Source organism: Cetorhinus maximus, chromosome 16 (genome assembly GCF_964194155.1).
Source record: "Cetorhinus maximus chromosome 16, sCetMax3.hap1.1, whole genome shotgun sequence".
NCBI lineage: Eukaryota > Metazoa > Chordata > Chondrichthyes > Lamniformes > Cetorhinidae > Cetorhinus > Cetorhinus maximus.
Genome location: NC_135894.1, coordinates 67,528,800 through 67,554,450, shown reverse-complemented (window position 1 = coordinate 67,554,450; position 25,651 = coordinate 67,528,800). Strand labels below are relative to the sequence as shown.

At 43.0% G+C, this 25,651-nt stretch overlaps 1 protein-coding gene across 1 annotated transcript in view; it reads right to left on the bottom strand.

Moving 5' to 3' along the window:
* Positions 1-888: 888 nt before the first annotated feature.
* stxbp5l (syntaxin binding protein 5L) overlaps positions 889-25,651 on the bottom strand; it is a 578,167-nt gene continuing 553,404 nt past the window's right edge. The window contains exons 26-29 of the mRNA XM_078559960.1: positions 23,547-23,712; positions 22,228-22,339; positions 12,795-13,015; positions 889-2,221 (exon numbers count right to left, since the gene is read on the bottom strand). Coding sequence (XP_078416086.1) covers positions 2,180-2,221; positions 12,795-13,015; positions 22,228-22,339; positions 23,547-23,712 — 541 coding nt within the window. The 3' untranslated portion in view covers positions 889-2,179. The remainder of the gene's footprint in view (positions 2,222-12,794; positions 13,016-22,227; positions 22,340-23,546; positions 23,713-25,651) is intronic.

The following is a 25,651-nucleotide window of genomic DNA, read 5'->3' as shown; positions in this document are numbered from 1 at the left end:
ATCCATCATTTATTAGTACAGAGTATAAGAATAAGACTGCTGAAGCAGTGCCAAATAATAAAGGGGATCTGAAGTGCTGTGGAAATGTTCTGCTATGAACTGGGTCAGATGGCTCAAATTTGCTTCACTTGTAATTCTTAATAATTGTTACAGAATTGAAATCATTTCTGTATGCATACCCATGTGCTAGAAATGAGGGGTACAATACTGCAACACGTGGCTTCGCCCGAACACTTTAACCATCATGATGTAAACCTGCAGTTTATGCACTTCAAAAAATCAAGCCATTGTAACATCCAGCAAAAGGGCACAATGCAGTATAAATCCCAACTTTCTACTTCGTATGTCTGAGCTGCAATTTTGGAGATCCAGATCAAGTTGGAATGGATAGTTTGACATTAAGTAAACAAAAATCCCCATGTATACAGTAGATAATTCATGACTCAATGCATAATCTTAATAGCCAGACTCCTTGTTAACTGACTGATATCGGCACAGGATTTTCATTGTAAATGAAGTATCAAGAATAGGAAATAGGTCAAGCAATGTCTGGGATACATCAGATTACAGAGCAATATGGCAGTAATGTACTTTCCAACTCTTCAATGCCTAGGATGTATTATATTGCCAAATTAATCCTGGAGAAAATACAATAATATGAACTCTGTTGAACCTTGTACTTTGGAAGTGTAGCAACAGAGATGGGTTTCATGCCTGTCATTCTGAATGTGAAAAAATATTAATGCTCCATTGGTTTGATATACTGACAAGTAGTCAGAGTTCTTGCAGCAAAATGATGTAAGCCTGATGTCATCGTACTAACATTTATGTAGCAGTAATTAAAACAGAAAATGCTGAAAACATTCCAACCTTTTTCTGTTTTTATTTCAGATTTCCAACAGCTGTAGTAATTTGCTTTTTTGTTCTATTGATCAGTACGTTAATAGTAACAAAATGTAGAGTGGATAGTATTAGTTTCATCTTGGATATATGAGCAACATTTGAAGCATGCATGAAGTTATACTACAGAGATTCTGATTTATTGAGATTTTGTGTCTTGTTTTTCTTTTACCCATCACATTTCAGAATGGGTGGAAGTGAAGTAAGCTGACACAGTATTAAGGTAATAAAGCAAAATGGAAAAAATGGGAAAATTGCCGACCAAACCAAACATAATCAGAGCAGGATGGCACAGAATGTCTGGGCACCTACAGGCAAGTGCATTATCCAACTCCTAAAATATATAATCTTCTGTAATCTGAATGATGATTGCTTCCCATAGAAATCCATGCAGAATAAGATATTAGCCAGTTTGATTAGGTTGGCTGATTTTCATCAGCTTGCCTAGTTCTGTTAAAGAAAGAAATGCATCAGTTACACTCTAACAGAGTAACCAAAAAGCAAATCTGATGGTCTGACCTTCTGCTTAATTGTCATTAACACCAACCTTGTAGCATATTTTTAAAAAATCAATACCAGGGCAATATGCTAATTCCAAGTAGAATCTGTAGCTAAGGGAAGCTTTAATGAAAGTGAAAGATTCATTGCCAGGTTTTTTTGTTATTTGACATGGTTACCAGTTTGCCAAACAACACATCCAGTCACCCATTCAAATCAGCCCATCAATTAGTCAATCCTCTATTACAGTTCACGTGCCCATTTTGGCTTTGCTATGCAGGTTTAAAAATAGAAATATTTTGATTTTTTTTAAATATTCTGCCTAATGAATTCCATCCCCTTCCCGTCCATAATAACATGCTTTTGTTTTTCATCATAAGGGTGGTGTATTTTCATGCAAAGTTTTAAATTAGGTCTAGCTTTCTATAGGAGCATTATCATTTAAACCTGTATCGGTTACTTCCAGATTGCCTTTCCCCATTCTGAAAGTGAAAAATTTTACTTAAACAAAACATATCCACTGTTGTAGTTCAGTAATCTGGAAACATAAGCTTCTAGGATAAAATCCTAGTAAAATGGTAGTCTGAGATCTTATGTTAAGCTTTAGCTCAAACATTCTGTAATGTAATCAGAAGGTCTTGATTTATTTTTCAAACCATTTTTGTGAATGGGGGTTTTGGAGAAAAGCCATTTCCTTTCCAGCGACCAGTGGAAGGAGACAACATCCATTTCCCTGAATGGCATTATTGAATTAATACATTGTCAAGAGCTCTTGAAGTCTTCAGAACTGATACCACTTCTTATCTCTGCATTTCAGCATCAACTGGAAAGGAGAAATAAAAAGTCCAAGTGAGAGGCTATCAGAAAGAACCCAATGACATAAACAGCCTCAGTAACATTAATTGCACAAAAAAAATGGTTTCAGTACAGAGATCTGTAAATGTTCACTAATTTCAAACTGTGTTAGAGGGATTAATTTCCTTTGCCCTTCTGTCTGGGTATGTAAGGTTTAGGTTTATTCCACTTAACCTGAACTGAATCAATGTATATTTCTGGTTTCCATTTCCATTTTCCTAACATAGCCCTGGTGCAGAAACACCTATCGGCAGGGGCTTGTGCCTGGAGGAAGGGAGCCAACCACAGTCCATAAATATCAACTATAAGGCCTTCACCCCATGGGTCTCACCTTCTCATCCTGCGAAAAGAATACAGTTACTTTCAGACTTGCCCAAAAACTTTGTACCTGGGTCCTTCTCAGATACTCCAACTGAGTGGGCTGGATTCAAGGAATAAAGCTATTATGAATAATACAACCTTACATTTCAGCTTGTGAGAAGTGGAGACCTAAGAAAATGAGGCAGCGGCATTGTGATATCACTTCCATCAGATTAGTATTATGTTAAGTACTTACACCTGCTGCAGGTGTGCTGCACTCTCAGGGATTCAAAGGACTCAAGCATTGCTAAGGGCTGAGCTTTATGGATGTCCATCTTATTTTCCTCTGTTTTGGCCTAGGGAATAGGAATTGCCCAAGTGTAAAGGAAAGGACAATAATTCAAGGTAGGACTACGAAGGCCTGTAACTTCCTAGCTAATCAGCTCCCCTTTCTTGAACAGGGATGTAACAGGATGGTAATCCTGCCTTGGTTAGGATTTTTTGTATTGGTGGCACTTTAACTTTCATCTGTTAATTTTTTCATGCTGGCAGCAGCTGTTAGTATGCAGCATGCCTTTGATGGATAATGGCATTCACAATTCTAATGATACCATATGATATTGACAAAAATAGTATTAAAGAGATTTATTGCTTTCAAGAATACTCAGCCTGTGTTTTGTACATAATTGGCACAAAGACCAGCTGCTACATGCAGTTTAAAGATATATTTTCAAGTCATGTAGAATCTATCCTTTTTATTAAAGGGTGCTTAACTCAAATTATCTAATAATTCATTTTTAGTGCTAACATTACTTTCCTGTGTTATCAACATTGTTTCATTTAAATTATTGGACAATTCACATTTTTAAGGGAAAAATATATTGAATTATGTCTGGACTGAACATGCAGAATATGTATTCAGCAACATTTTACAGATGTTACTGACTGTTGTAATAATCTTTTGTCGATAAACAGAACCTGATGCTATATACTTAAAAGGGAAGAAAGGTCAAGTTCTGCTCAACATACACTGCTTTTTATAGGAGAGAATAATATAAATACCAGAAATTTCCTTGATGTTTTAGTAAGTTGTTTTAGACCAAGGTAAATTAAAGAAATTAGCTTGGTCAGTACAATCAAATCTGAGTAATTCCTTTATCCCTAACACATGAGCATACAAACTAGCAGCAGGAGTAGGCCACTTGGCCCTTCAAGCCTGCTCCACCATTCAATAAGATCATGCCTGATCTGATTGCAACCTTCCACCTATCCCCCAATAACCTTTCATCCCCTTGTTAATCAAGAATCTATTTAGTTCTACCTTAAAAATAATCAAAGACTCTGCTTCCACGGTCTTTTGAGCAAGAGACTTCCAAAGACACACGACCCTCTGAGAAAAAATTTCTCTTATCTCTGCCTTAAATGAGTGACCCCTTATTTTAAAACCGTGACCCTTAGATCTAGATTCTCTCACAAGGGGAAACATCCTCTCCACATCCACCCTGTCAAGAATCCTCAGGATCTTAAAGGTTTTGATCAAGTCACCTTTTACTATTCTAAACTCAAGCCTAACCTGTGCAACCTTTCCTCATAAGACAACCCACCCATTCCTGGTATTAGTCTAGTAAACCTTCTCTGAACTGCTTCTAAAGCATTTACATCTTTCCTTAAATAAGGAGACCAATACTGTACATGGTACTCCAGATGTGATCTCACCTGTGCCCTGTACAACTGAAGCATAACCTCACTACTTTTGTATTCAATTTCCCTCGCAATAAATGATAACATTCTATTGGCTTTCCTAATTACCTGCTGTACCTGCATATTAGCCTTTTGCAATTCGTGCACTAGAACACCCAGATCCCGCTGCACCCTCTCACCATTTAAATGATATGCTTCTTTTTTATTCTTCCTGCCAAAATGGACAATTTCACATTTGCCCACATTATACTCCATTTGCCAGATCTTTGCCCACTCACAACGTATCTATGTTACTTTGTAGCCTCCTTACGTCCTCCTCACAACTTACTTTCCTACCTATCTTTGTGTCATCAGAAAATTTAGCAACCATACCATCTGCCCCTTCATCCAAGTCATTTACATAAATTGTAAAAAGTTGAGGCCCCAGCACTGTTTCCTGTGGCACACCACTCATTACATCCTGCCAACCAGAAAAAGACCCATTTATAGCCACCCTCTGTTTCCTGTTAGCTAGCCAATCTTCTATCCATGCCAATATATTAACCCCCACACCATGAGCTTTTATTTTCTGCAATAGCCTTTGATGTGGCACCTTATCAAATGCCTTCTGGAAACCTAACTACAGTACATCCAGCAGTTCTCCTTTATCCACAGCACATGTGACTCCTTCAAAGAATTCCAATAAATTGGTTAAACATGATTTCCCTTTCACAAAACCATGTTGACTCTGCCTGACTGTTTTAAACTTTAAGTGCCCTGCTATAACATCCTTAATAATAGCTTCTAACATTTTTCCTATGACAGCTGTTAAACCAACTGGCTTGTAGTTTCCTGCTTTCTATCTCCCTCCCTTTTTGAATAAAGGAGTTACATTTATTATTTTCCAATCTAATGGAACCTTCCCCAAATCTAGGGAATTTTGGAAAATTAAAACAAACGCATCAACTCTTTCACTAGCCACTTCTTGCAAGACCTGGGAATGAAGTCCATCAGGACCCGGGCACTTGTCAGCCCGCAGCTCCAACAATTTGCTCAATACCACTTCTCTGGTGATTGTAATTTTCCTGAGTTCCTCCCCCCTTCCATTTCCTGATTTATAGCTATTTCTGGGATTGTACTCATATCCTCTATAGTGAAAATAAATGCATAATACCTGTTCATCTGCCATCTCCTTGTTTTCCATTATTAATTCCCAGACTCACTTTCTATAGACCAATGCTCACTTTGTTAACTCTCCTTATTTAAACATCTATCTATACATAACAGAAAAATAGATTACACTGTGAGAAATGCCTCAATGAATGACTGATGTTGTGTAATCATACTGAGCTACTTAAATTGTTGCAAATACCTCATTCATGCTTCATGTTAATATTTTAGAGGTAATGTTTCATTCTGGTAAGGTTATTATTGTGAACGCAAGGTAACTTAGGGCAGAATTTAGCCCTTGGCTGGCGGGCGGACCCCACCGGCTCGGCGGCGGGCGGACAGCCGAACCCCGCTGCCGAAACAGGGCCCGCTGCCATTTTGAGTGGGCGGGCCAATTAGGCATGCATGCGAAAGAGCGCACTGCTCCCTGAGGCAAAGTCAAGTCTCAGGGAGATTCATGAGAAGTAAGCAAACTCTAAAAATAGATAAATATTAAAATTATTAACATGTCCCCCTCATGTGACAATGTCACCCGAGATGGGACATGTTAATAATAAACACATAAAATTTACTAAATTTTTAAAAAACGGACATGAAACTTCATCCCGCCAGCTGGGGCTCCTGGCCTTAAGCCTTAAGGTTGGCCGGGCAGAGTGTTTAATAAGGTTAATTAGCCTGTCAATGGCCTTAATTGGCCATTGACAGGTCAGCGGGCGGACAGCTGATTTCGCTGTTTGCCTGCCTTCGTGAATATTCAACGTCATCCCGCATCATTTTCCCCTCGGCGAGCGGGCCCCGCCCCCGCCCCCAAATCACCAAGGGGAAAATCCTGGTCATTGGATTGCCAACCTTCCAGGATTGATCTATAGTCTCCAGGATTGATCTACAGTCTCCAGGAATTGAAGATAAAATTCCAGGACACAGTGCAACTCTGGAGAAAAAGCATTGGGAAATTAAAAAAGATTTTTTTTTTGTCATTTTCTTTGAACATTTCTCTTTACCAGATATAAAAATATTGAAAATAGGGTGGGGAGGAAAGACTGTTTGGCTGATGGTCAAGCATCATCCAATTTGGTAATGTGTCTATTTGCTTTCCAATTGGCACAGGTAGGCAGTGTGTCACAAGGATGGATGTGTTGACTGGAGCATGGGGTCAAGTCATTCGATGAAACCTCCATGAATACATTTAATCACAGTTGGAAACCCTAAGGTAACTAAAATGCTGGGCTTTAGAGATTGCCAGAACACTCTAAAAGAAAGCAGCAGTTCAGAAGGTTACCCATGTTTATTTAACAGAGTCAGAATATAAGAGATAGAGCCATAAAACGGCAGGTGGGCTTACTGAGCTGAAGAACTGGAGATGTGATGTCTTATATCTCTTATATTCTGCTTTCATAGACGAGTAGTCCAGAAAGATGTTTTGTTTTGGGAGTTAGAGCTAAATTAGTTTAAAGCATCCAGTGAACCTTAAGAGGCTACATCATCATTGAGACAGGTGGAGCTTAAGAAGGTTCACTGGTTTCAATTTATCTGTGTGTTTGCTGGGATAATTTTAAAGGGTGCTGTGGTTAGCGGGCTACAGGCTCAAAGAAGTCCTGGGAGCCATTGGTGCAGCTGTTGGTTGCAGTTTAGACTTTGTGTGTTTTGCAGCCCCCAGAGAAGCCCTGGGAGCTGTTAGCAGGCTACAGGCAGTTAGGGCTCAGCAAAGTCCTGGGGAACTGAGAAGGTGATAGAAGGTTGCTGGTTTCGTGCCAGGCAGTTAGGGCTTAGAGAAGCCCTCGGGAGCCATGTATAGCTAGTGCAGCTGGAATTCGGAGAAACCCAGCGGCAGTGCCAGCTTAATGAAGCTAGTGGTCTGCGAAAGAGTTGGAATCATGCTGGTAATGAGAGGCATGAGGGCAGCTTTGGGAATCCTGGGGAAACGCAGTCTCATAAGAGATTGAACCATTGGGAGGGAGCAGTCATTGAGGCAGTCCGAGTTGGAGCGGCCTATGAGGAAATTTATAAGCTAGATCTTTGAAAGTGAGGAGGTGAAATTCCTTGTGAGAGAGACAGATTTTTAAGGAGATTTTGATTCTCAGTGGTCATTGACATCTGGGTGGGTTGTTTAGAAATCCTAAGATCTGTCTTGGTCGCATTTACCATTTAATGTGAAGTGTGGTGTGTTCGACCACAGTTTGCTTGTTAATTCATATTTAACTCATGTTAATTCTGAATGTTAGAGTATAAGGTAGATATTGCAAATTGTTTTCCTTTTCTGACTTTGCATCGTAAAGTTTTTCTTTGTTTATAATCGTGGAATATTGTGGCTTTATTTTCCTAGTGGGTAATTGGGATTTCAAACTTTGTCTGCTTTAAACAAAAACTTACTGGTTCCTAACTGGTTCATAACAATATAAGTAGGACATGTTTGTCCCTCAGATTCTCCACCAGATGATTGTTTCATTGTGATGGATGCCAAACCGCAGAAAGAGCAGAATTTTTTGCTCGGCACACACTCGAGCATAAAATACCGCGCGATGACGTCAGTGAGTGTCCCAACATCATCGTACACTTGTGCGATATTTCGGTCAGTGGGTGTGTGTGCTAAACTTAGAAGCACGCTCGCTGACAGTAAAGAGGGTAATTAGGCCTATTAACGATGCAATTAACTGGGACTTTTCGCTGCCCGTCCAACCTTACGGTTGGTGGGTGGGCGAATCAGCCAGGCGGCCTTTCCATTTTTCAGGAAACCTCATCCAAGGACGGAATGAGGTTTCCGTCATTAAATTAGAACAAAAATGTTTGGACAGAATTTTTATGTTGTATATGTTCAGGTGACTGTTTCTGACGTGTGGGCATTTTTTCCCCGGTTTTTAAAGTCTTTATTTTTTGTATTTAAATTCTTCAGCTCCCTGAGGCAGCTCTCTGCCTTCAGGGTGCTTTCATTACGTGCTCCCCCGCACCCACGCTGACTTCAGCACTCTCTCCTCCTGCCCCCAACCCAGGCAGCGCTGATTGTATCAGTGTGCGCTTCACGCTGGCTTGGCCGTTATTTGGCCAGCCAGTGTGAAATCACGGTCAGGGGCTGATTGCAGTTGGTGATCCGTTTCCTAACCCCTCCTGGGCTTGCCGATTGCACCCACTCACCGAGCTGAAAATTCAGGCCTAAGCGATTGCCCATAATGAGCAAGTCACTTGGGCTACACTTGCGATCATTCTAAAGGCTATACTTTGCAGGAGGTTTGGCCAATGGTGGGATAAATGAATAGATGCAAACTCACACCCCACTGATTTTATTGGCCTAAATTTTGCAGTAAAAATAATGTCAAGGCTTGCCTGATTAAAATTGACGGCAATTTTTGGCGTCCAACCATGCGCAATTAAACCCACATATCCTAAAGCTGCTATCAGTGATACCCTGCTCCTTCATAAACTGTGCAGTTGCAGTATTCACTGATGGAGTCTGCAAGGAGTTCACTGTCATGGTGTGGACTTAGGTTAATTCTCCCTCTAAAATGGCTTGTTTAACCAGGAGTAACTGAGTTTTCAGTGGTGTATTATGTGATAATTACTGCTAAACAATCTATCTGTACCTGAAAAAATAATTTTACAAATGTGGATTCTCATCCGCTCAGAAGAAAATTAATGTTGCAGATTTTTAGAAACATAAAAAATTGAAATAATATTTTAAAATATAGTTTTTCTGCTTTTTATGTCTTTCCATTAATTCCATGTATATATCCCAATCTTTATTTTTGCTTCTTGTACAATGATTTGAATGTATTTTATATTTGCTGTTTTTACTTCCTGGTTTTCTGCCTATGTGTCTCAGTGACCATTCTTCAGTCTGATTGGTTGAATAGCCTCCCTGCTCACAGAGATAAAAACAAAAAGCTACTGCGGATGCTGGAAATCCAAAACAAAAACAGAATTACCTGGAAAAACTCAGCAGGTCTGGCAGCATTAGTGGAGAAGAGTTGACGTTTCGAGTCCAACATGACCCTTCAACAGAACCTCCCCGCTCACAGCTGTGTTGAATTCAAATAGATGCCAGATTACTAGAAATCTCTGCTGACAAGCCTGCTGCAAGGTGAATAGTGAAAGCTGTTCCTTCACCGCTAGCAGCAAATTCCAGGCCATTGGGTTTCTGAATCAGAAAAGTCCTGTTTATGAATCCGAGTCCCTGTCACTCTAATTTATTTGCCTTAACTGGATGTTTTTAAGTTCGTAGCCCAGCATCGTAGAGAATGCTGCCACTTTGTTTAATTATAGGGGAAAATGTGGTCATCTAACCATGGTATCTGCAGGCCTATCATTGAATGGCTTATAGTTTCAAGCTGGAGTAGGATGTGTCATTGTGAGAATGCTAAAAAGGCTGGTGAGTTTGTAGTGTAGGTTATAAATACATTAAGGGATTGTAACCTCAGCATTTCATTCACAAAGGTGGGGATTTTTTAAGGATTACAATTTTATAAAAGGTGAATAATCCTTTTATTTGAGGCCTGAATTTTTAGCTCGGCAGGTGGGCACGATCGGTGGTCCGTTATCCAGCCGATCCCTGCCCTGCCGATCGAGCCTGCTCACTGAGCTAAAAATTCAGGTCGAAGAGAAAAGGATTATGCACCTTTTATAAAATTGCAATCCTTAACCGCTGACCACGATCAGCCCTCTAACCCTAATGCCAGTCAGTGCAAAGTGTGTGTTGAAAAGCTCAGTGCTGCCGGGGTGGGGCGGGAGGACGGTGGGTGATGACGTCAACATGGGTGCAGGCGAGCGCTGAGAGAAAGCTCCCTAAGGCAGAGAGCTGCCTCAGGGAGCTGCAGACCCGAAAATGTTCCAATAAAGTTTTAAAAAGCAAAAAAATAATGTCCAAGCATCACAATCAGGCACCTGAAAATATAGGTGATAAAAATGCAGCCCACAGATTTTTAATTTAATTTTATTTCATAATGGAAACCTCATCCTGCCCTTGGATGAGGTTTCTTGAAAAATGTAAAGGCCACCTTGCCGATTCACCCGTCCGCTAACTGTAAGGTTGGATAGGCGATGAAAAATAGCAGACAATTGCACCGTTAATGGGGTTAATTGCCCTCTTAATTGTTGGCGGGCGCGCTTCCAACTTTTGCGTGTGCCCACAGAATGTAATATTGCGTGAGTGTGCAATGACGTCAGGATGTTCGCCTGATGTCATTTCGCTTAATTTCACGCTCGATCAGGTTGGGTGCGCGCGCGCCCACCCGATCAATATAAAATTTAGCCCTCAGGATATTTTCTCCCCGTTCCCTTTTTTTTTTGAGACTCCTCCTGCCACAAGCCATCCTCTTGTGACTTGCAATCAAGCTTCTGCCAATGAAATTCTGAAACCAGCAGATGAGAAGTTATAATAACAGCATGGAATAATTTTCTCTCCATGGGGAGGAAGAACCTGACTTCGCATTTATTGTGCCTACATAACTGGTGGAATTTTAACATGGGTGGGATGGGTATGGCTGGGGCTTAGCTGGGCAAAAACTCCAAGCACATTGGGAGCTGGCTCCAGCATGACTTCTAGGCTTTCCTGAGACGAGACAAGGGGTGGAGAGCCAACCCACTCCCAGGAGGTCGCTTGGCATTTAATTATGTTAACGAGGCTGGAAGCCTCAGATTTAACATGCTTTTCAGGTTTAACTGTGGCTGACCGGGTTTCCCAAGCAGCTACGGTGAGACAAAGACAGCCTCAGAAAGAAAGCAAGTGCCTTCACAGTACACCTTGTGGGTCAGGGGGAGCAGCAGTGCTTGCTCCAGGCCCCCCAAACTTTCCCATTATCAGAAATCTCCCATCCAAATTCACTGCTGGGATTGGACTCCCCTGGAGCCAGTGACTGTACACCCTGGCTGGGTTTAGGAATCTGACCCCCCACCCTCCGGATCAGACCCCTCCCCCAAAGGTGGGATCAGATGCCCCTTAGATTGAACATCCCCTCCGGGATTGGAGTTCAGACACCCCCTATCAGGTTGGTGATCAGACCTGCTTGGTCCTGCGGCCTATTCCGGATTTCTCCGCAACTCAACGGAAGCCAAGTCTGTCAATCAGGCTGACTTCCCAGCAGGGAACTTGTTGAGGCCAAAAGTCAAATGCTGTGGAGTTCTGCAGGTAAAACCTAGACTTCGGGTTTTCATGTGCTATCAGACTCTCTTATTCCCCCTGCGTTAGCATGTAAACAAACTCATTCCAGTGAATCTGCTCAGAGAATAACTTACTGTGTGAAAGATAAGGGCAAAAACTTGTGTCCTAGTTTTCGAACAGTTGTTACATATACAAAGTTTAAGGTGGTTATGTTTTGGGACTGTCTCTTTGATTTAAGGTAAAATGTTGGAAGGCAGGGTTCATGTGACCTGCTCTGAATTCTGCTTGACAACAGTCCTGGATGGCTTATTTGCTATGAGGACAAGAGGGACCCAAGTCAAGAGACATGCTCAGAAGGTGCAAGATGTTCACACCTGTGGCAAGAGCATCTGTGCTGACTGTGGGTAGACTGTTAGTCTCCAAGTGTGAAAGGAGGTGTTAGGAATGTCAGGTTTTATAAATGGTTATACTTTAAACTATCCAATTAATTTCAAGCTATAATGGAATTGGGATCTAGAAGTTAGCTAATTAGCATTTGTACCTGGATATAAGGCTCCTGGAGATGGGGTTTGAGAGGGGAAGAGTCCATAGCAAACCATTGTAGTATCGGGTTATAGGGTTTCTTAAGATGTCACTGAACCTCACAGAAACAAGTCAGTCTGTAGGAATCAGAGAGAGAGAGAGAGAGAGAGCACGAAACTGAGGCAGCCAATCCTGTACCTGAAGCAGAGAAAATGCTGACCCTATTGTTCACCATGCAGAACGTTAATGGGAGCTCACACTCAGATTGAAGAGACTGAGTTTGTGAGGATTTAAAGGAAGCTGGAAATTTCACCTAGTTTGGGGGTTGGAGGGGATCTCCAGTGTAACCCTTACAGTGGAAGTCAGTGCTGTGAAAGTGATAAAGAAAAGTGGCCATAGGGAGTGGAGAAAAGCTTTGGACTGGTTCTGGGAGAATAAAGCGTCCACATAAGGGACAGAGTAAAGCATAACCATGGCATGGGATTATCAATTATTTTAAAAATTACATGGGGAAATTTGCCATAGTTTAGAGAATAAGTTGCTTAAAAATAGTGTTTAGTTAATGTTCCCTTTAGTTTGTTACAGTAGAAGTCTTAAAACTTGAAATCTTGTCATGTGATCCTTTCCAGTCAGTCCCTGGAAATTCAAATATCATTTTAAAAGTCATCGTTCTCTATGTGGATTGTAACACAATGCACAGCTCTACAAAGGTAGATAACCTTATACTTTATGGCCATTTACTGCAAAGGTGAAAATTATTTAAACAAGAAACACTTTTTACCTCATGTGCATGTTTAGAGAATGTCTCTGCACTTGCCATCATGGCTGCGGTTCGGTCTTCCAGTTCGCCCAGCCTCTGCCCACGTTCATCCAAAGCAATCCGAGCACGAGCTAGATCACCCACAACTCCAGATGCCGCACCCTTAACTCCCTCAAGTCCACCAGGTCCAGGGATGTGCTGGGCAAGAGTCCGAGATGCTTTGCCTGCTGAAGCCTCACCAACTTAAAAGAAAAAAAACAGAAAAAGATTAAGAAAATCATAATTATAATTTACTATTGTGTTTTTAATATTCCAGAAAATAAATAATTATCCACATTTTTTGACCAGAGAGTGGTAAAGCTTGCAGCTGGTCTTCAGATTGTGTCAATTTTTTCAGTAGAGTGGTGTCAGCAGGTCTTTAGGAAACTCACAAGGGTTTAAACAGCTAAACGAACATTTCATATAGTTTTATATCTTGGTGCTGGAAACAGTAGCCAACATTGCTTCTCAGGCTGTTTTCATGCCTACTGTGACAATGGAGTATCATCAGCAAGAAATGCTACAGATTTCAGCTGTTTAAACAACAGTTCATTTACTGGAATGGTAGTGTAGTGTTAATGTGAATGGATTAGTAATTCAGAGGTTGGACTAATGCTCTGGAGACATGAGGCAGAATTTTTAGCTTGGCGAGCGGGCGGGTGTGTGCCCGACCCGCTCGAGCGATAAATAAAGCGTGTTGATGTTGGACGAGCGTGCCAACGTCAACGCGCACTGTCGCGATCTTTTGCTAGGCAGGCGTGAGATGAAGACAGAGGCGCGCCCACCATTAATTAAGTGGCCAGTTAAGTCCCTCAAGACACCAATTGTCTCCAACTTTACATAGCCCGTGCAATTTTTAGGCCATCACATGGGCAAAACGGGCAGCCCACAATTTGCAAAACCTCATCCATGGGCGGGATAAGAGGGGTCAGTTGCCTTGTCAAAGTGATTAGTGAGGAGTGCAGGATATTACTTGCTGATAGTTGCTTCTGTGAACAGGACAACTTCATCTTGCTTCAGAGCTGCGTTCAGATATTTCAGAGGCTTCAGTGCAGGACTCAACTGTTGTTTTCCAGGCCACTGGAGGATTCACACTACTTGGGTATCAGAGAGCCTTCGCTTACCCTGGTAATGGAGATTGTGGTCTCCGCTGGAGGCACCTCCTCTGAGGAGGAAGAGAGGGCCAGAAGCAGGAGGAGGCCAGGTGTCCCTATTCAGCTTCCAGGGGAGCGACCTGTGGGAGGGGAGGCGCATGCGCAAGGGATGCAGGGCCAACAGGAAGTCCAAGGTGGAAGGGGCCACAGAAGACATCACTATCCTGCTGCCAGGGTTTACAGATGGCGATGCAGCTACCTCAATGTGTCTGAGATGCAATGCCGACGGAGGCTCCATCTCTCACGGGAGACAGTGACCTCCATCTGTTAGAGATTAGCTCCGACTGTGTGGGTGGACACCCCATGCCAGTGGCGCTGAAGGTCATCGTGGCCCTCAACTTCTATGCCTCTGGCTCTTTCCAGGGGTATCTTTGTGGAGTGTCCCAATCAGCTGTCCATAGTTGTGTCAAACTGGTAACAGATGCTCTGTTCAGGCATGCATTTACTTTCATTCATTATTGTACGGATGAGGCCAGCCAGGCAGAGCGAGCCAGAGTCTTCGCAATGATTGCTAGGTTCCCCCGCATCCAGGGTGCAGTCAGCTGCACACATGTGGCCATCAAGGCACCAGTGGGTGAGCCGGGAGCCTTCGTCAACAGGAAGGGATTCCACTCCATGAGCGTGCAGATAGTGTGTGATCACGAGATGCAGATTCTGCAAGCGTGTGCAAGGTACCCTGACAGCTCCCACGACGCCTACATCCTCAGACACTCCCAGGTGCCGGGGCTCTTCAGTGCTCCAGCCCGACTGGATGGATGGCTGCAGGGCGACAAGGGCCATCCCCTCAAAAGGTGGCTCATGACGGCTTTCCGCCATCCAAGAACAGAGGCTGAGCAGCGGTATAGCAGGAGCCATGCCTCCACAAGGGCAATGGTAGAGAGAACCATAGATCTTCTCAAGGTGCGCTTCTGATGCCTGGACCATTCAGGGGGTGCACCCCAATACCCCCCCAGATCGTGTATCACTGATAATGGTTGCATGTTGCGCTCTCCACAAGTGGGGATGCAGTGGAGGAAGAAGATCTTGACGCAGCTGCACAGGCAACAGATGATGAGTCCAGTAGTGAGTCCAAGGACGAGCACAGTGGGGAAAACACTGATGGCATAGACACCAACCTAGGTAACTTACAGGGAGGCAGGGACACCCTTCAGCTTTGATCCTTCAGCTAGACTACCAAATAAGAATCACCTCCACATGCCAGGGCTGCAGGCTACATACTCAATCTCTGACAGGACCTGTTCCTTGGTCAATAACATAAATTATGTGCCTTTGCAATAAAGTTTCAGGAGACACACATCCATCATAACATCATGGTCTACCCTGCATCTACAGAACAAGTGAAGCATACAGAAGCCAGTTGCACAAAATAACATATCATTTACTTGTGAATGTTAAAAGTAGCAGAAATTAACATGAACTGGTGTTTTCCATCGCACCATTAAAAAATGAAGAAAAATGGGGGAACCAATTGTCGCCTGTGTTGTGCTTAAGATGCTTTAAGTTTTCACTTGCAGGTGCTACGTCTAGGTGCTCCCCGCTCGCTGGCACCAGCATTGGAGACATCCTGCTCACTCTGCTGTCTTGTTGGCCTTGGTGACCATGGCAGGCATCCTCTGGCCCATGGAACCTATGCTGGCCCTACCTGGGATGGAACAGCCAATGCTATGGCTGGCATCTCCCCAGTCTCTGCAGCCGCATCAAATGCGACGGTCACTGCCAGTGGGGAGGAGGAGCTGCTGCCATCATCTAGAGCGCCCTGAGAGGAGCCCGCAGGGACGAAAGGCAGCTCATGCGTCAAAGTCAGGTTGCTTTGGAGCTCCCTGCTCACCATTGATGGATGGGCACATAGCTGGGATACTGGGCGCCCAATCCATCTCCTACACTGACATTGACCAGCTGAGGTCATTACTGGTGTGAGGGCGTGCAGGTCTGAGCGCATCCCCAGGAACCCCTAATTGAGTCCCTGGAGGAGCCTCTCCATGAGAATCGCCACTCTCTCCATGGAGGAAGCATTGCGCTGGGCCATGAGGGTCAACACGGTGCTTATGCTCCGCAGGGACTCCTCCTCAACGGACACCATGGCACACATACCCTCATGTATCTCTGCCAGATCCTCCCACACACTCTGCTGGAGATCCAGCATCTGTTGCCTCAGGGACGACTCCAGAGACCCATCATCAGCCATTGACTAAGCATTGTCCTGGCCCCCAGTAGTCCTCCTACTGCCGACACCCTGGGCACTCTCTGCCTCCGCCTGCACCTCAAGCGAGTGTGAAGTGCCCTCACCAATGTGCACCGATAGACCACATGGCGATGTTATGCCCACCGAGGTGCTGGTATGTGTGCTGGTGCCTGCTTGACAGAGAGGGTGTGATGCAGGTGCGTGGTGAGCATGGTGGTTCTCAGGGGTCGGGGTGGGGGGTGCCTTCAAGCTCCTCATAACAAACTGCTGGTGAGCTTAAAAGGAAGAAGAAGGACATGTCATTAGTTTAAGTCATGAAACTGTCACTGTAAATGCCTGGCACCCTGGTGAGACAGAGATATGCATCATGGTGCCCTCGTCTTTCGATTTTCAATGGGAATTCCAGGTTCCTGGCTCACATCAATATAGAGACAGCACTGGAATGGTAGCAATAACCAACATTCTCACCTCAGTGCACTGCACTCTTACCTTCCTCTGGCATCCCAACCTCACCACAGCCGCTTGACCGAGGTGCATGGCGCCTCTCCAGTTCCAGGGGCTCTTGCTCGTATTGTGAGAGGATAAGGTGGTGTGGGGGTACCCCGCTAGTCCACGACCTCTCAGCATTGTTATGGGATATTTTCTCCCGAAAGGGCAGGGGAGCATTGATTAGTCCACTCTCTAGCTGCAGCGCCATTGCAGCCTGGCCAATCCCAACTGAGAAGCACCTCGCAGGGCTCAGCTGATTCATGACCCTGGAGCCGCAAGGTACTCAGTCCAAGCAGCCAGGGCCCAACCCCTTGGCCAGCTCCTGCGTCATTGATGTATGACACTCACAATCTAACATCTCTGAGGTCTACAGGGGATTAGCAGCTCTTAACTGTTCTGCAAAGTGACCCATGCCAACATGGTACTCACCCTTCCCAATCGCAGCAGATCGTTCAAGCACTTCCAGGACTGGACCGATGTGCACCTCACTTCGTCGTGGCTGCTGACCCTGGATGCCACCTCCTCCCAGGCTTTTTTGGTGAGGTGGCAGGCAGGGTGGGGGGGGTTCCTCCTCCCGTTCCTGGGGACAAAGGTTTCTTTCCTCACTGCCACATCCTCCAGGAGGGCTGCGAGGCACTCGTCCGAAAAATGGGGGGCCAACTATCCCGTCGGCCTGCCCTCCTGCATGCCGTGTCTACCTGTACGGTCTCCATTGTCAACACTTCCGCGTCCTTCGGTGGCAGCCTTCCAGGGGCTGCCAAAGCTGCATCTGAATCGGCCACCAGTTCGCCACTGGACCCAGCGGACATCATGCCCCCAACCCTGCCCCCACCCATCCCTTCGCGCATATTCCAGGCCACTTATCACGCTGGGTGGGCCTTAATTGGCTTGCCTGCATAAAATCGTGGAGCACTGTCGATTGCGAGCGACAGTCGGATTCCCGACTGTCCCCGCTGATCCCGCACGCCAAGGGCAAAATTCTGCCCATGAGTTCAAATCTCAGCATGGCAACTGGTGGAATTCAAATTCAATTAATTAATAAATTTGGAATAAAAAGGTAGCCTCAGTAACAGTGAACATGAAACTGTTGGAATTTCGCAAAAACCATTCGAGCTGAAACATTTGCAAGAATCTTCAACACAAGTGCTGAGTGGATGATTATCTCGGCCTCCTGCTGAGGAACCCAATATCACAAATGCCAGGCTTCAGCCTATTCAATTCACTTCATGTGGTATCAAGAAACACCTGAAGGCACTGGATGCAGCAAAAAACTATGGGCCCCAACAACTTCCAGGCTGTAGAACTAAAGACTTGTGCTCCAGAACTAGCTGTGCCCCTAGCCAAGCTGTTCCAGTTCAACAACAGTAATACTGGCATCTTCCTGATAAAGTGGAAAATTGCCTAGATATGTTCTGACCACAAAAAGCAGGACAAATCCTATCAGGCCAATTACTACCCCATCAATACCCTCAATCATCAGTAATGTGATGGAAGGTGACACTGATGGTGCTATTAAGTGACACTTACTCAGCAATAACCTGCTCACCGATACTTAGTTTGGGTTCTGCCAGGGGTACTCAGCTCCTGACCTCATTACAGCCTTGGTCCATACATGGACAAAAAAGCTGAATTCCAGAGGTGAGCTGAGAGTGATTGCCCTTGATATCAAGATGGCATTAGAGTGTGGCATCAAGAAGCTCCAGCAGTCCCATTGCCTAGAAACCTAACTGGATCAGCTATATAAATACAGTGGCTACAAAGAGCAGGACAGAGGCTGGAAGTTTTAATGCAAGTAACTCATCTCCTGACTTCCCAAAATATGTCCACCATCTACAAGGCACATGGAATATAGGAAAATCTCCACTTGCATTGTTGGGTAATGCTCCAACAGTTCTAAAGCTTAACTCCATCCAGGACAAAGCAGCCCGCTTGAACATCATCCCATCCACCACTCTCTCCGCCACCAGTGCACAGTGCCAGTGGTCTATACTGCCTATAAGATGTACTGAATACCTAACCAAATTTCATTAGTCAGCATCTTCCAAACCCATAACCTCCATCACCCAGAAGGACAAGGCAGCAGACATATGGGAGCATCACCACCTGCAGTTTCCACTCCAAACCACAGACCATCCTGACTTGGAACTATAACCTTCATTGTTGCTGGGTTAAAAACTTGGAAACCCCTCCCTAACAGCGTTGTGAGTGTACCTGCAGCAGTTCAAGGTGGCATCTTACCACTGTTGTGAAAATCTGGTTTGTAATTGATATGTTTTAGAATATAACTTTTAGTTTTAGGGATATAACGTTTCAGGTTGGATGTCAAAGTGCTCCATGTATGCTAAATGGAAACATCTGATTGAGAAACTGATAAGCAACCCTGAAGTAAGTGCAATTCATATAGACCTGCGGTAATTATAATTCAAAGTGTTTGTTTAATGAGGTCAGACTTAGAAGGTAGACTACTTGTACCATGGAAGACCCATCTCTGGACCTCTTGGTAGAGCCAGGGTATCTATCGTTATCTCAATAAAAGCTGAAAGCAACTTTGTAAACATAGGGATTTCTTCATGGATCCAGAGGGTCTGAAGAGAGGCAATTACATTCATTAGAAATATAAATTATTCATGTGGGTTACAGAGTCAACAATTTATGTTGCAGGTAAAATATTTAATTTACATTTCTGTTTGAGGACATCCCTAAGCATGCCACATTGTCATAGAGATGGGCTGTGGGGGTAGGAGGTTATTTTGTTTAAGTTATCTGGATATTTGCTCAGAAAAAAGACAATTGCAGTTTTGGTTTGCTGTAGACTGCAGCTCATTGGAGTTGGGAGAGTCAGAGGAAATAACTGTTGGTCAGATCTGCATCTTAAGCAGAGAAAATACTAACTTCACTGTTCATTGCAAGGGATGTGGGTGAGGCGTGAGCTCAGTTTGGAATTCATGAGGGGAAAATAAGCTGGAAGATTTGCCTAGCTCGAAGCTAGAGGAAGATCTACAGGGTCCTCACAAAGCCTTGAGGCAGAAGGCAGTTCGCAGTTAGTTTAGGGGCAGTCAGCTTGGAATAGGTAGAGAGAAAGCATCTGCCAGGAGCTGGGAATCAGCTGTGGGACCAGCAGATGTACAGAAGCTGTGGGAGCATAGAGGTTTATTAAGAAACAGAGGTGTTCCTGATGTTTAAGTCCCCATGAATGCAGTGAAGACTAGGTTTGAGCTAAGAAGTCCACAGTCTTAAGGCTTTGAAGAGAATTTGTGGATCACTTAGCCAAAACCTAATGGAAGGAACCCCATGAAATTTCATATCTGAGAATTTCTGGAACACTGAAGAAAATTAAAGTGAATTTGGAGTGCTGTGTCATACCTTGTGAGCTGGTCCCCAAAGAAGTGAATGAACCATCAAGATTTGTGTAACATATTAGAGAATTCTTGGGTGGGGGTTGGTGGTGGGAGTAAAAAATAGAACTGATTTCATAGCTTAAGTAATTATAAACTATAGTATTAAGTTAATTGTGCTCGCTTTGTTTAATTCTTTTAATAAAGTAGTTTTTTGTTTAAAAATGTGAAATCTTGTGGTATATATTTTTCAGTTAATTACTGTGTGTTCAGATTTCTCTTTAAATGTTAATGGTCTCTAACAGGAGCATAACATCATCACCTTTTAAGGACAATTAAAATTGCAACAAAGATGCTTTCTCTCTACGTATTCCAAGCTGACTGCTCCTAAGCTAACTGCAAACTGCCTTCTGCCTTGCCAGTGAAGACCGAATCCCATGAACAAATTTTTAAAAATCCTTCTAAACAATTAGACTAGATTACTCTTGCAGTCTGTTAGATTGACCGTAAGAACACAAGAAATGGGAGCAGGAGAAGACCACGGGCAGAATGTTTTGGTTGGCGTGCGGGTGCACGCTCAACCAGATCAGATGTGAAATTGCGCGAGATGACGTCGGGTGAGCGTTTCAACATCATCCCGCACTCGCGCGATACTTCAGTCGACAAGGACTGACGAGGACTCGCAAAAGTCGGAAGCGCGCCTGCTAACAATTAAGAGGCCATTTAGTCTAATTAAAGTTGTAATTGTCTCCGATTTTTTGAGGTCCGTCCAATGTTATGGTTGGTGGATGGGCAAATCGGCCAGGCGTACTTTGCATTTTTCATTAAACCTCATCCAAGGGCGGGATGAGGTTTCCATTATTAAATTAAAAAAATAAAAATCTATGGACAGCATTTTATCATGTATATGTTCAGGTGACTGATTGTGATGCATGGACTTTTTTTTCCTGATTTTAAAAACTTTATTTATTGGTTTTAAAGTCTTCAGCTCCCTGAGGCAGCTCTCTGCCATCAGGGAGCTTCCATTCAATGTTTGCCCATGCCTGCGCTTATGTCAGTGTCTGCCCTCCTCCTGCCCTCACCCCAGCAGTGCTAAGCATTTCAGTGTGTGCTTCACACTGGCTGGCTGTTAATTGACCAGCCAGCGTGAAATCGCAATCGGGGGCCAATTGCGGTCAGTGGTCCGTTCCCTGGCCTGCCAATTGCGCCCGCCCGCCGACCTAAAAATCCTGTCCCATATGGGACAGGTCTGCTCTGCCATTCAGTGTGACCATGGTTTATCTTGGGCTTTAACTCCACTTTCTTGCCTGCTCCCTGTATCCCTTGCTTCCCAAGGGATCAAAAATGCCAATCTCAGTCTTAAATATATTCAATAATGGCATATCCACAACCTTCTGGGGTAGAGAGTTTCAAAGATTCACAATCCTTTGAATGAAGAAATTTCTTCTCATTTCAGTCCTAAATGATTGGCTTCTATCCTGACACTGTAGCCCCTTGTTCTAATTCCTCAGCCAGAGGAAGCAATATCTCAGTATCTACCATGTCAAGCCCCTTCATTTTCTTAAATGTTTCAAAGAGAGCACCTCTTATTCCTCTAAACTCCAGAGAATATAGACCCTATTTTTTCAGCCTCTCATCATAGGACAGCCCAATCTTCCCAGGGACCAATCTAGTGAACCTTCGTTGTACTGCTTCTGATGCAAGTATTTCCTTCCTTAAATATGGAAGCTAAAATTGCACATAGTATTCCAGGTAAGGTCTCACAAAAGCCCTGAACAATTGCAGCAGGACTTATCTTTGTGATCAAAACTCCTTGCGATAAAGGCCAACATGCCATTTGTTTTCCTAATTGCTTGCTGTACCTGATTGCTAACTTTTTGTGTTCCTTAGCACGTGCATGGATATTGAAACATATAGCATTCTCTTATTGCACAGTAGTATATTATTTTAAAAAACCACGTAACTCACTTTTTAAAAAATATTACTTTTTCTTTTCTTTGGTACACTTCAGAACAGGGGAGGAAGACAAATTGGCACAAAAATGGTGAGGAAAATCACCTTTCCATCATGATATTATAAAGCACGAATTTGAACATATCTACATACCTTTCATATTTTGCATTTATCACATTGAATATTTTAATCTCGTGAATCTATTTGTGCCTGACCAAAACTGAGTGTAAAGGAATATCTAAATGATGATAATTGTGAAACGTAAGTGATGACAAGTTATGGTGTCTTTCTCATTAACTTACATAGCTCTTCTCTATCAAAAGTTTGTCCACTTCCTCCAAATAGCCCCTTTAAGAAGCCTCTGTTTTGGGCTTCTGGGGTTTCAATGGGAATAAACAAATCTCCAAGCATTTCCTGAAAAAGTAAATGTACAGATAGTCAATAATATCAAGACTCATGGACAAGAAGGCAGCTGGAGAAATAGTATTAAATAGTAAAGATTATTTTAGCAGCGATGTAACAATTGAATCAGCTTAATGAAAGTAACACAATTAAATCTAGTTATGGAAGCAGCAATAAGGAGCAAGTTGACCACAATTGTTACTGTGGGCTCCGGTTGCAGGGCTGGAAACAGCAATGTAATGAAACCTTACTGGGATTACCAATGTGCTTCAGTAGCTGCTTATAATATAGTGAACTCCTTTTCTCCTACTCGATTTGTACATTAGGCAAACGGCTCACAACATTTAAACCAATATAAATGGATATATATATATTACAACTATATTTAAATATATGGAGCTTTACGTATTATCAGTAACAAAATGCACCATAATAAGTCATAGTCATAAACTGAAATGAGTAGTTATCACTCCTAATAAACAATAAGTCTGATGAAAGCAGATAAAGCTCTGCATACTGGAACTGCTGCAATGTATAGTGGGTACCAAGTGGGAGCATGGAGTGTCATTCTAGCTGGTGCAGTCCATAAAACTGCTGCAATTCATAATTGGGGCAAAGCCAGACACAGCAGTTTGATCTTTAATTTTCTGCTGAAAACTGTTGTAATTTTTTTACATAGGGCAGTCAAAAAGAAAGGAGTCTAGGCAAAGGCATGAAATATAATTTTTTATGAGAAATGTTTTGGTAACTTCAATGTTGCTTTATACATTAAGCAAACTTATAATTTGGTATTTCTTTCAGTTCTCCTAGATAAGTTAGTTGACATTTAAGGCTATGATCATAAAGATTTATTCAGGTGAAAGGTATTTTATTGCTGCTTATTTGAATGTGATGCAGACTATGAATCTCCAAGCACCATCACAATGTACTAAATCATTTGATTTCAGTTAAAATAACTGTTGGTTAAAACATCTGTTAAACAACATATACTAAGCTATCTATCATGTTCTGAAAATATTCAAAATTCAGTACATCTGTTCATGCAAAATAATGAAAATATTCCAAGTGGCGCTGTGCTTTCAATTTTTCTTTATTTTCAAAATAAAAACACCCTATATTACTCTTGCTTGCTCACCTCCTAAATTATGGGACACACATGAAAGACTAATTAAAATTCACTATTTCTGGCAAGAATTCCCAAATGGAACAGCAGCCCTACCTGAAGGTTTTCGCACATCTCTTGGCTGTAAGTAATTCGCTGAATTTCTGTCGGGGAGCTTAGATACAGGGCTTGCCCACCATTTGTAAAACAGAAAGTCCGTGCTATTCTCATATCAGTTAAAGGCAGGTAGTTTACATCCAACAATGGGCGAAGACTTGGCAAGCTATGGTTTAAAGAATGTAAACAATGCTGAGAATATTTGTTTCAATTTAACACGCCAAAGAACATCTTCATTTTATAAGGGGTGACAAGCAATAAAGAGTGAGTTTTTTGCTGAAAAAGGAGACATGCTGTTAAAGCTTTTCATCTTGGACTCATCAGGACAGATGCAAAAATGCCAAATTTCAAAGGGAACAACAATTTACGCTGGATGAGTTGGCTCTGATTGATCAAGACGTTGCCATGGCGAATGCACCAGGGCACTATTGTCCCCCATGCTTTTGTTTATTCAAAAAAGGTGCAATGTTTGGATATATTCCTTTTGCCTGCAGAGGACAGATCCTGATGTAGCTTCCATCCTGTTAACTGCAAGACAAAAAGCTTTGACAGCATGTCTGTTCAGCAACACTCAAATTCTGTTCCACCAAATGAGTTTGTAAATTTGCTTTTGATGAACACAATATAATTTATAAGACATGCTAAACATAATCTCAATATATTCCATGAAACTTTATAATGGCCATTCACCAATTATATTTATTTGGGATTAAATCACATCCCATTCATAAATGGAGAGAAAAACATGGAAATTAATGGTAGTATGAAAAGAGAGCAAAGTGTACAATAAGAAAGATAAAGCACTCTAAAAGAGATAGCAGCAGAAATATTTTTTAACAAGGGAAACTAGTGATGGTAATGAAAGTTTTAGTGAAGAATTAGATGCGAATGGTATTTAGGCACATGGGGTTCAGTGAATAATGTACTAAAAGACTAAATCATAGGCATAAAAATTTCCACCCAATTGTTTTTAGCTTAGCTTCAGATTTAATAAGGATTGTAACTAAGAACAACAATATAATTTGTGATGCATAACGACATTAAATAAGTGGCAACAGGGCAGGATTTCCATTCGTCGGGTGGGAACGGCCGTGAAATGGACCGCTGCCCACGATCGGGCTCCAACCACGATTTCACTCTGGCTTGCTAATTAATGGCCAGCCAGCGTGAAACGCGTGCTGAGAGCCTCAGCACTGACGGGGTGGGGGCGGGAAGAGCGCAAGTGCTGAAGTCTGCGCATGTGCAGGGGAGCACACACTGAAAGCTCCCTGAAGGCACAGAGCTGCCTCAGGGAGCTGAAGAATTTTAAAATGAAAAATAAAGATTTTAAGAATAAGGGAAACATGTTGCCACATGTGACTCAGTCACATGAACAGAGACATATTAAAAATGATGTTTCAAAATTTAATTTAAAAAAAATTACTGTTGGAAACCTCATCTGCCCGTGGATGAGGTTTCCTCAAAAATACTAAGGCCACCTGACCTATTCACCCTCCTGCCAACCGTAAGGTTGGACGGGCAATGAAAAATAGGATTAAATTAGTTGATTAATGGCCTCTTAATTGTCGGCGGGTGCGCTGCCGACTTTAGCACATGCCTGCCGACCAAAATATTGTGCGAGTGCGCGATGACATCAGGACACTCGCCTGACATCATTGCGCATTATTTTACTCCCGATAGGTCGGGTGCGTGCCCCATGTGGGACATAAAACTCTGCCCAAAAGGATCTGCATCCTAAATGATCTTGTAATGCATGATCGGAGCTTCAATTTTTATTTATTCGTTCGTGGGATGTGGGTGTTGCTGGCAAAGCCAGCATTAATTGTCCATCCCTAATGGCCCTTGAGAAGGAGGTGGCGAGCTGCCTTCCTGAAACGCTGCAGTCCATGTGGTGTGGGTACACCTACAGTGCTGTTAGGAAGGGAGTTCCAGGATTTTGACCCAGCGACAGTGAAGGAACTGCAATATAGTTCCAAGTCAGGATGGTGTGCGACTTAATGGTGTTCCCATGCATTTGCTGCCCCTGTCATTCTGGGTGGTAGAGGTCGTGGTTTTGGATGGCATGAATGCTACTTGTCACTAATCAGCCCAAGCCTGAATATTTT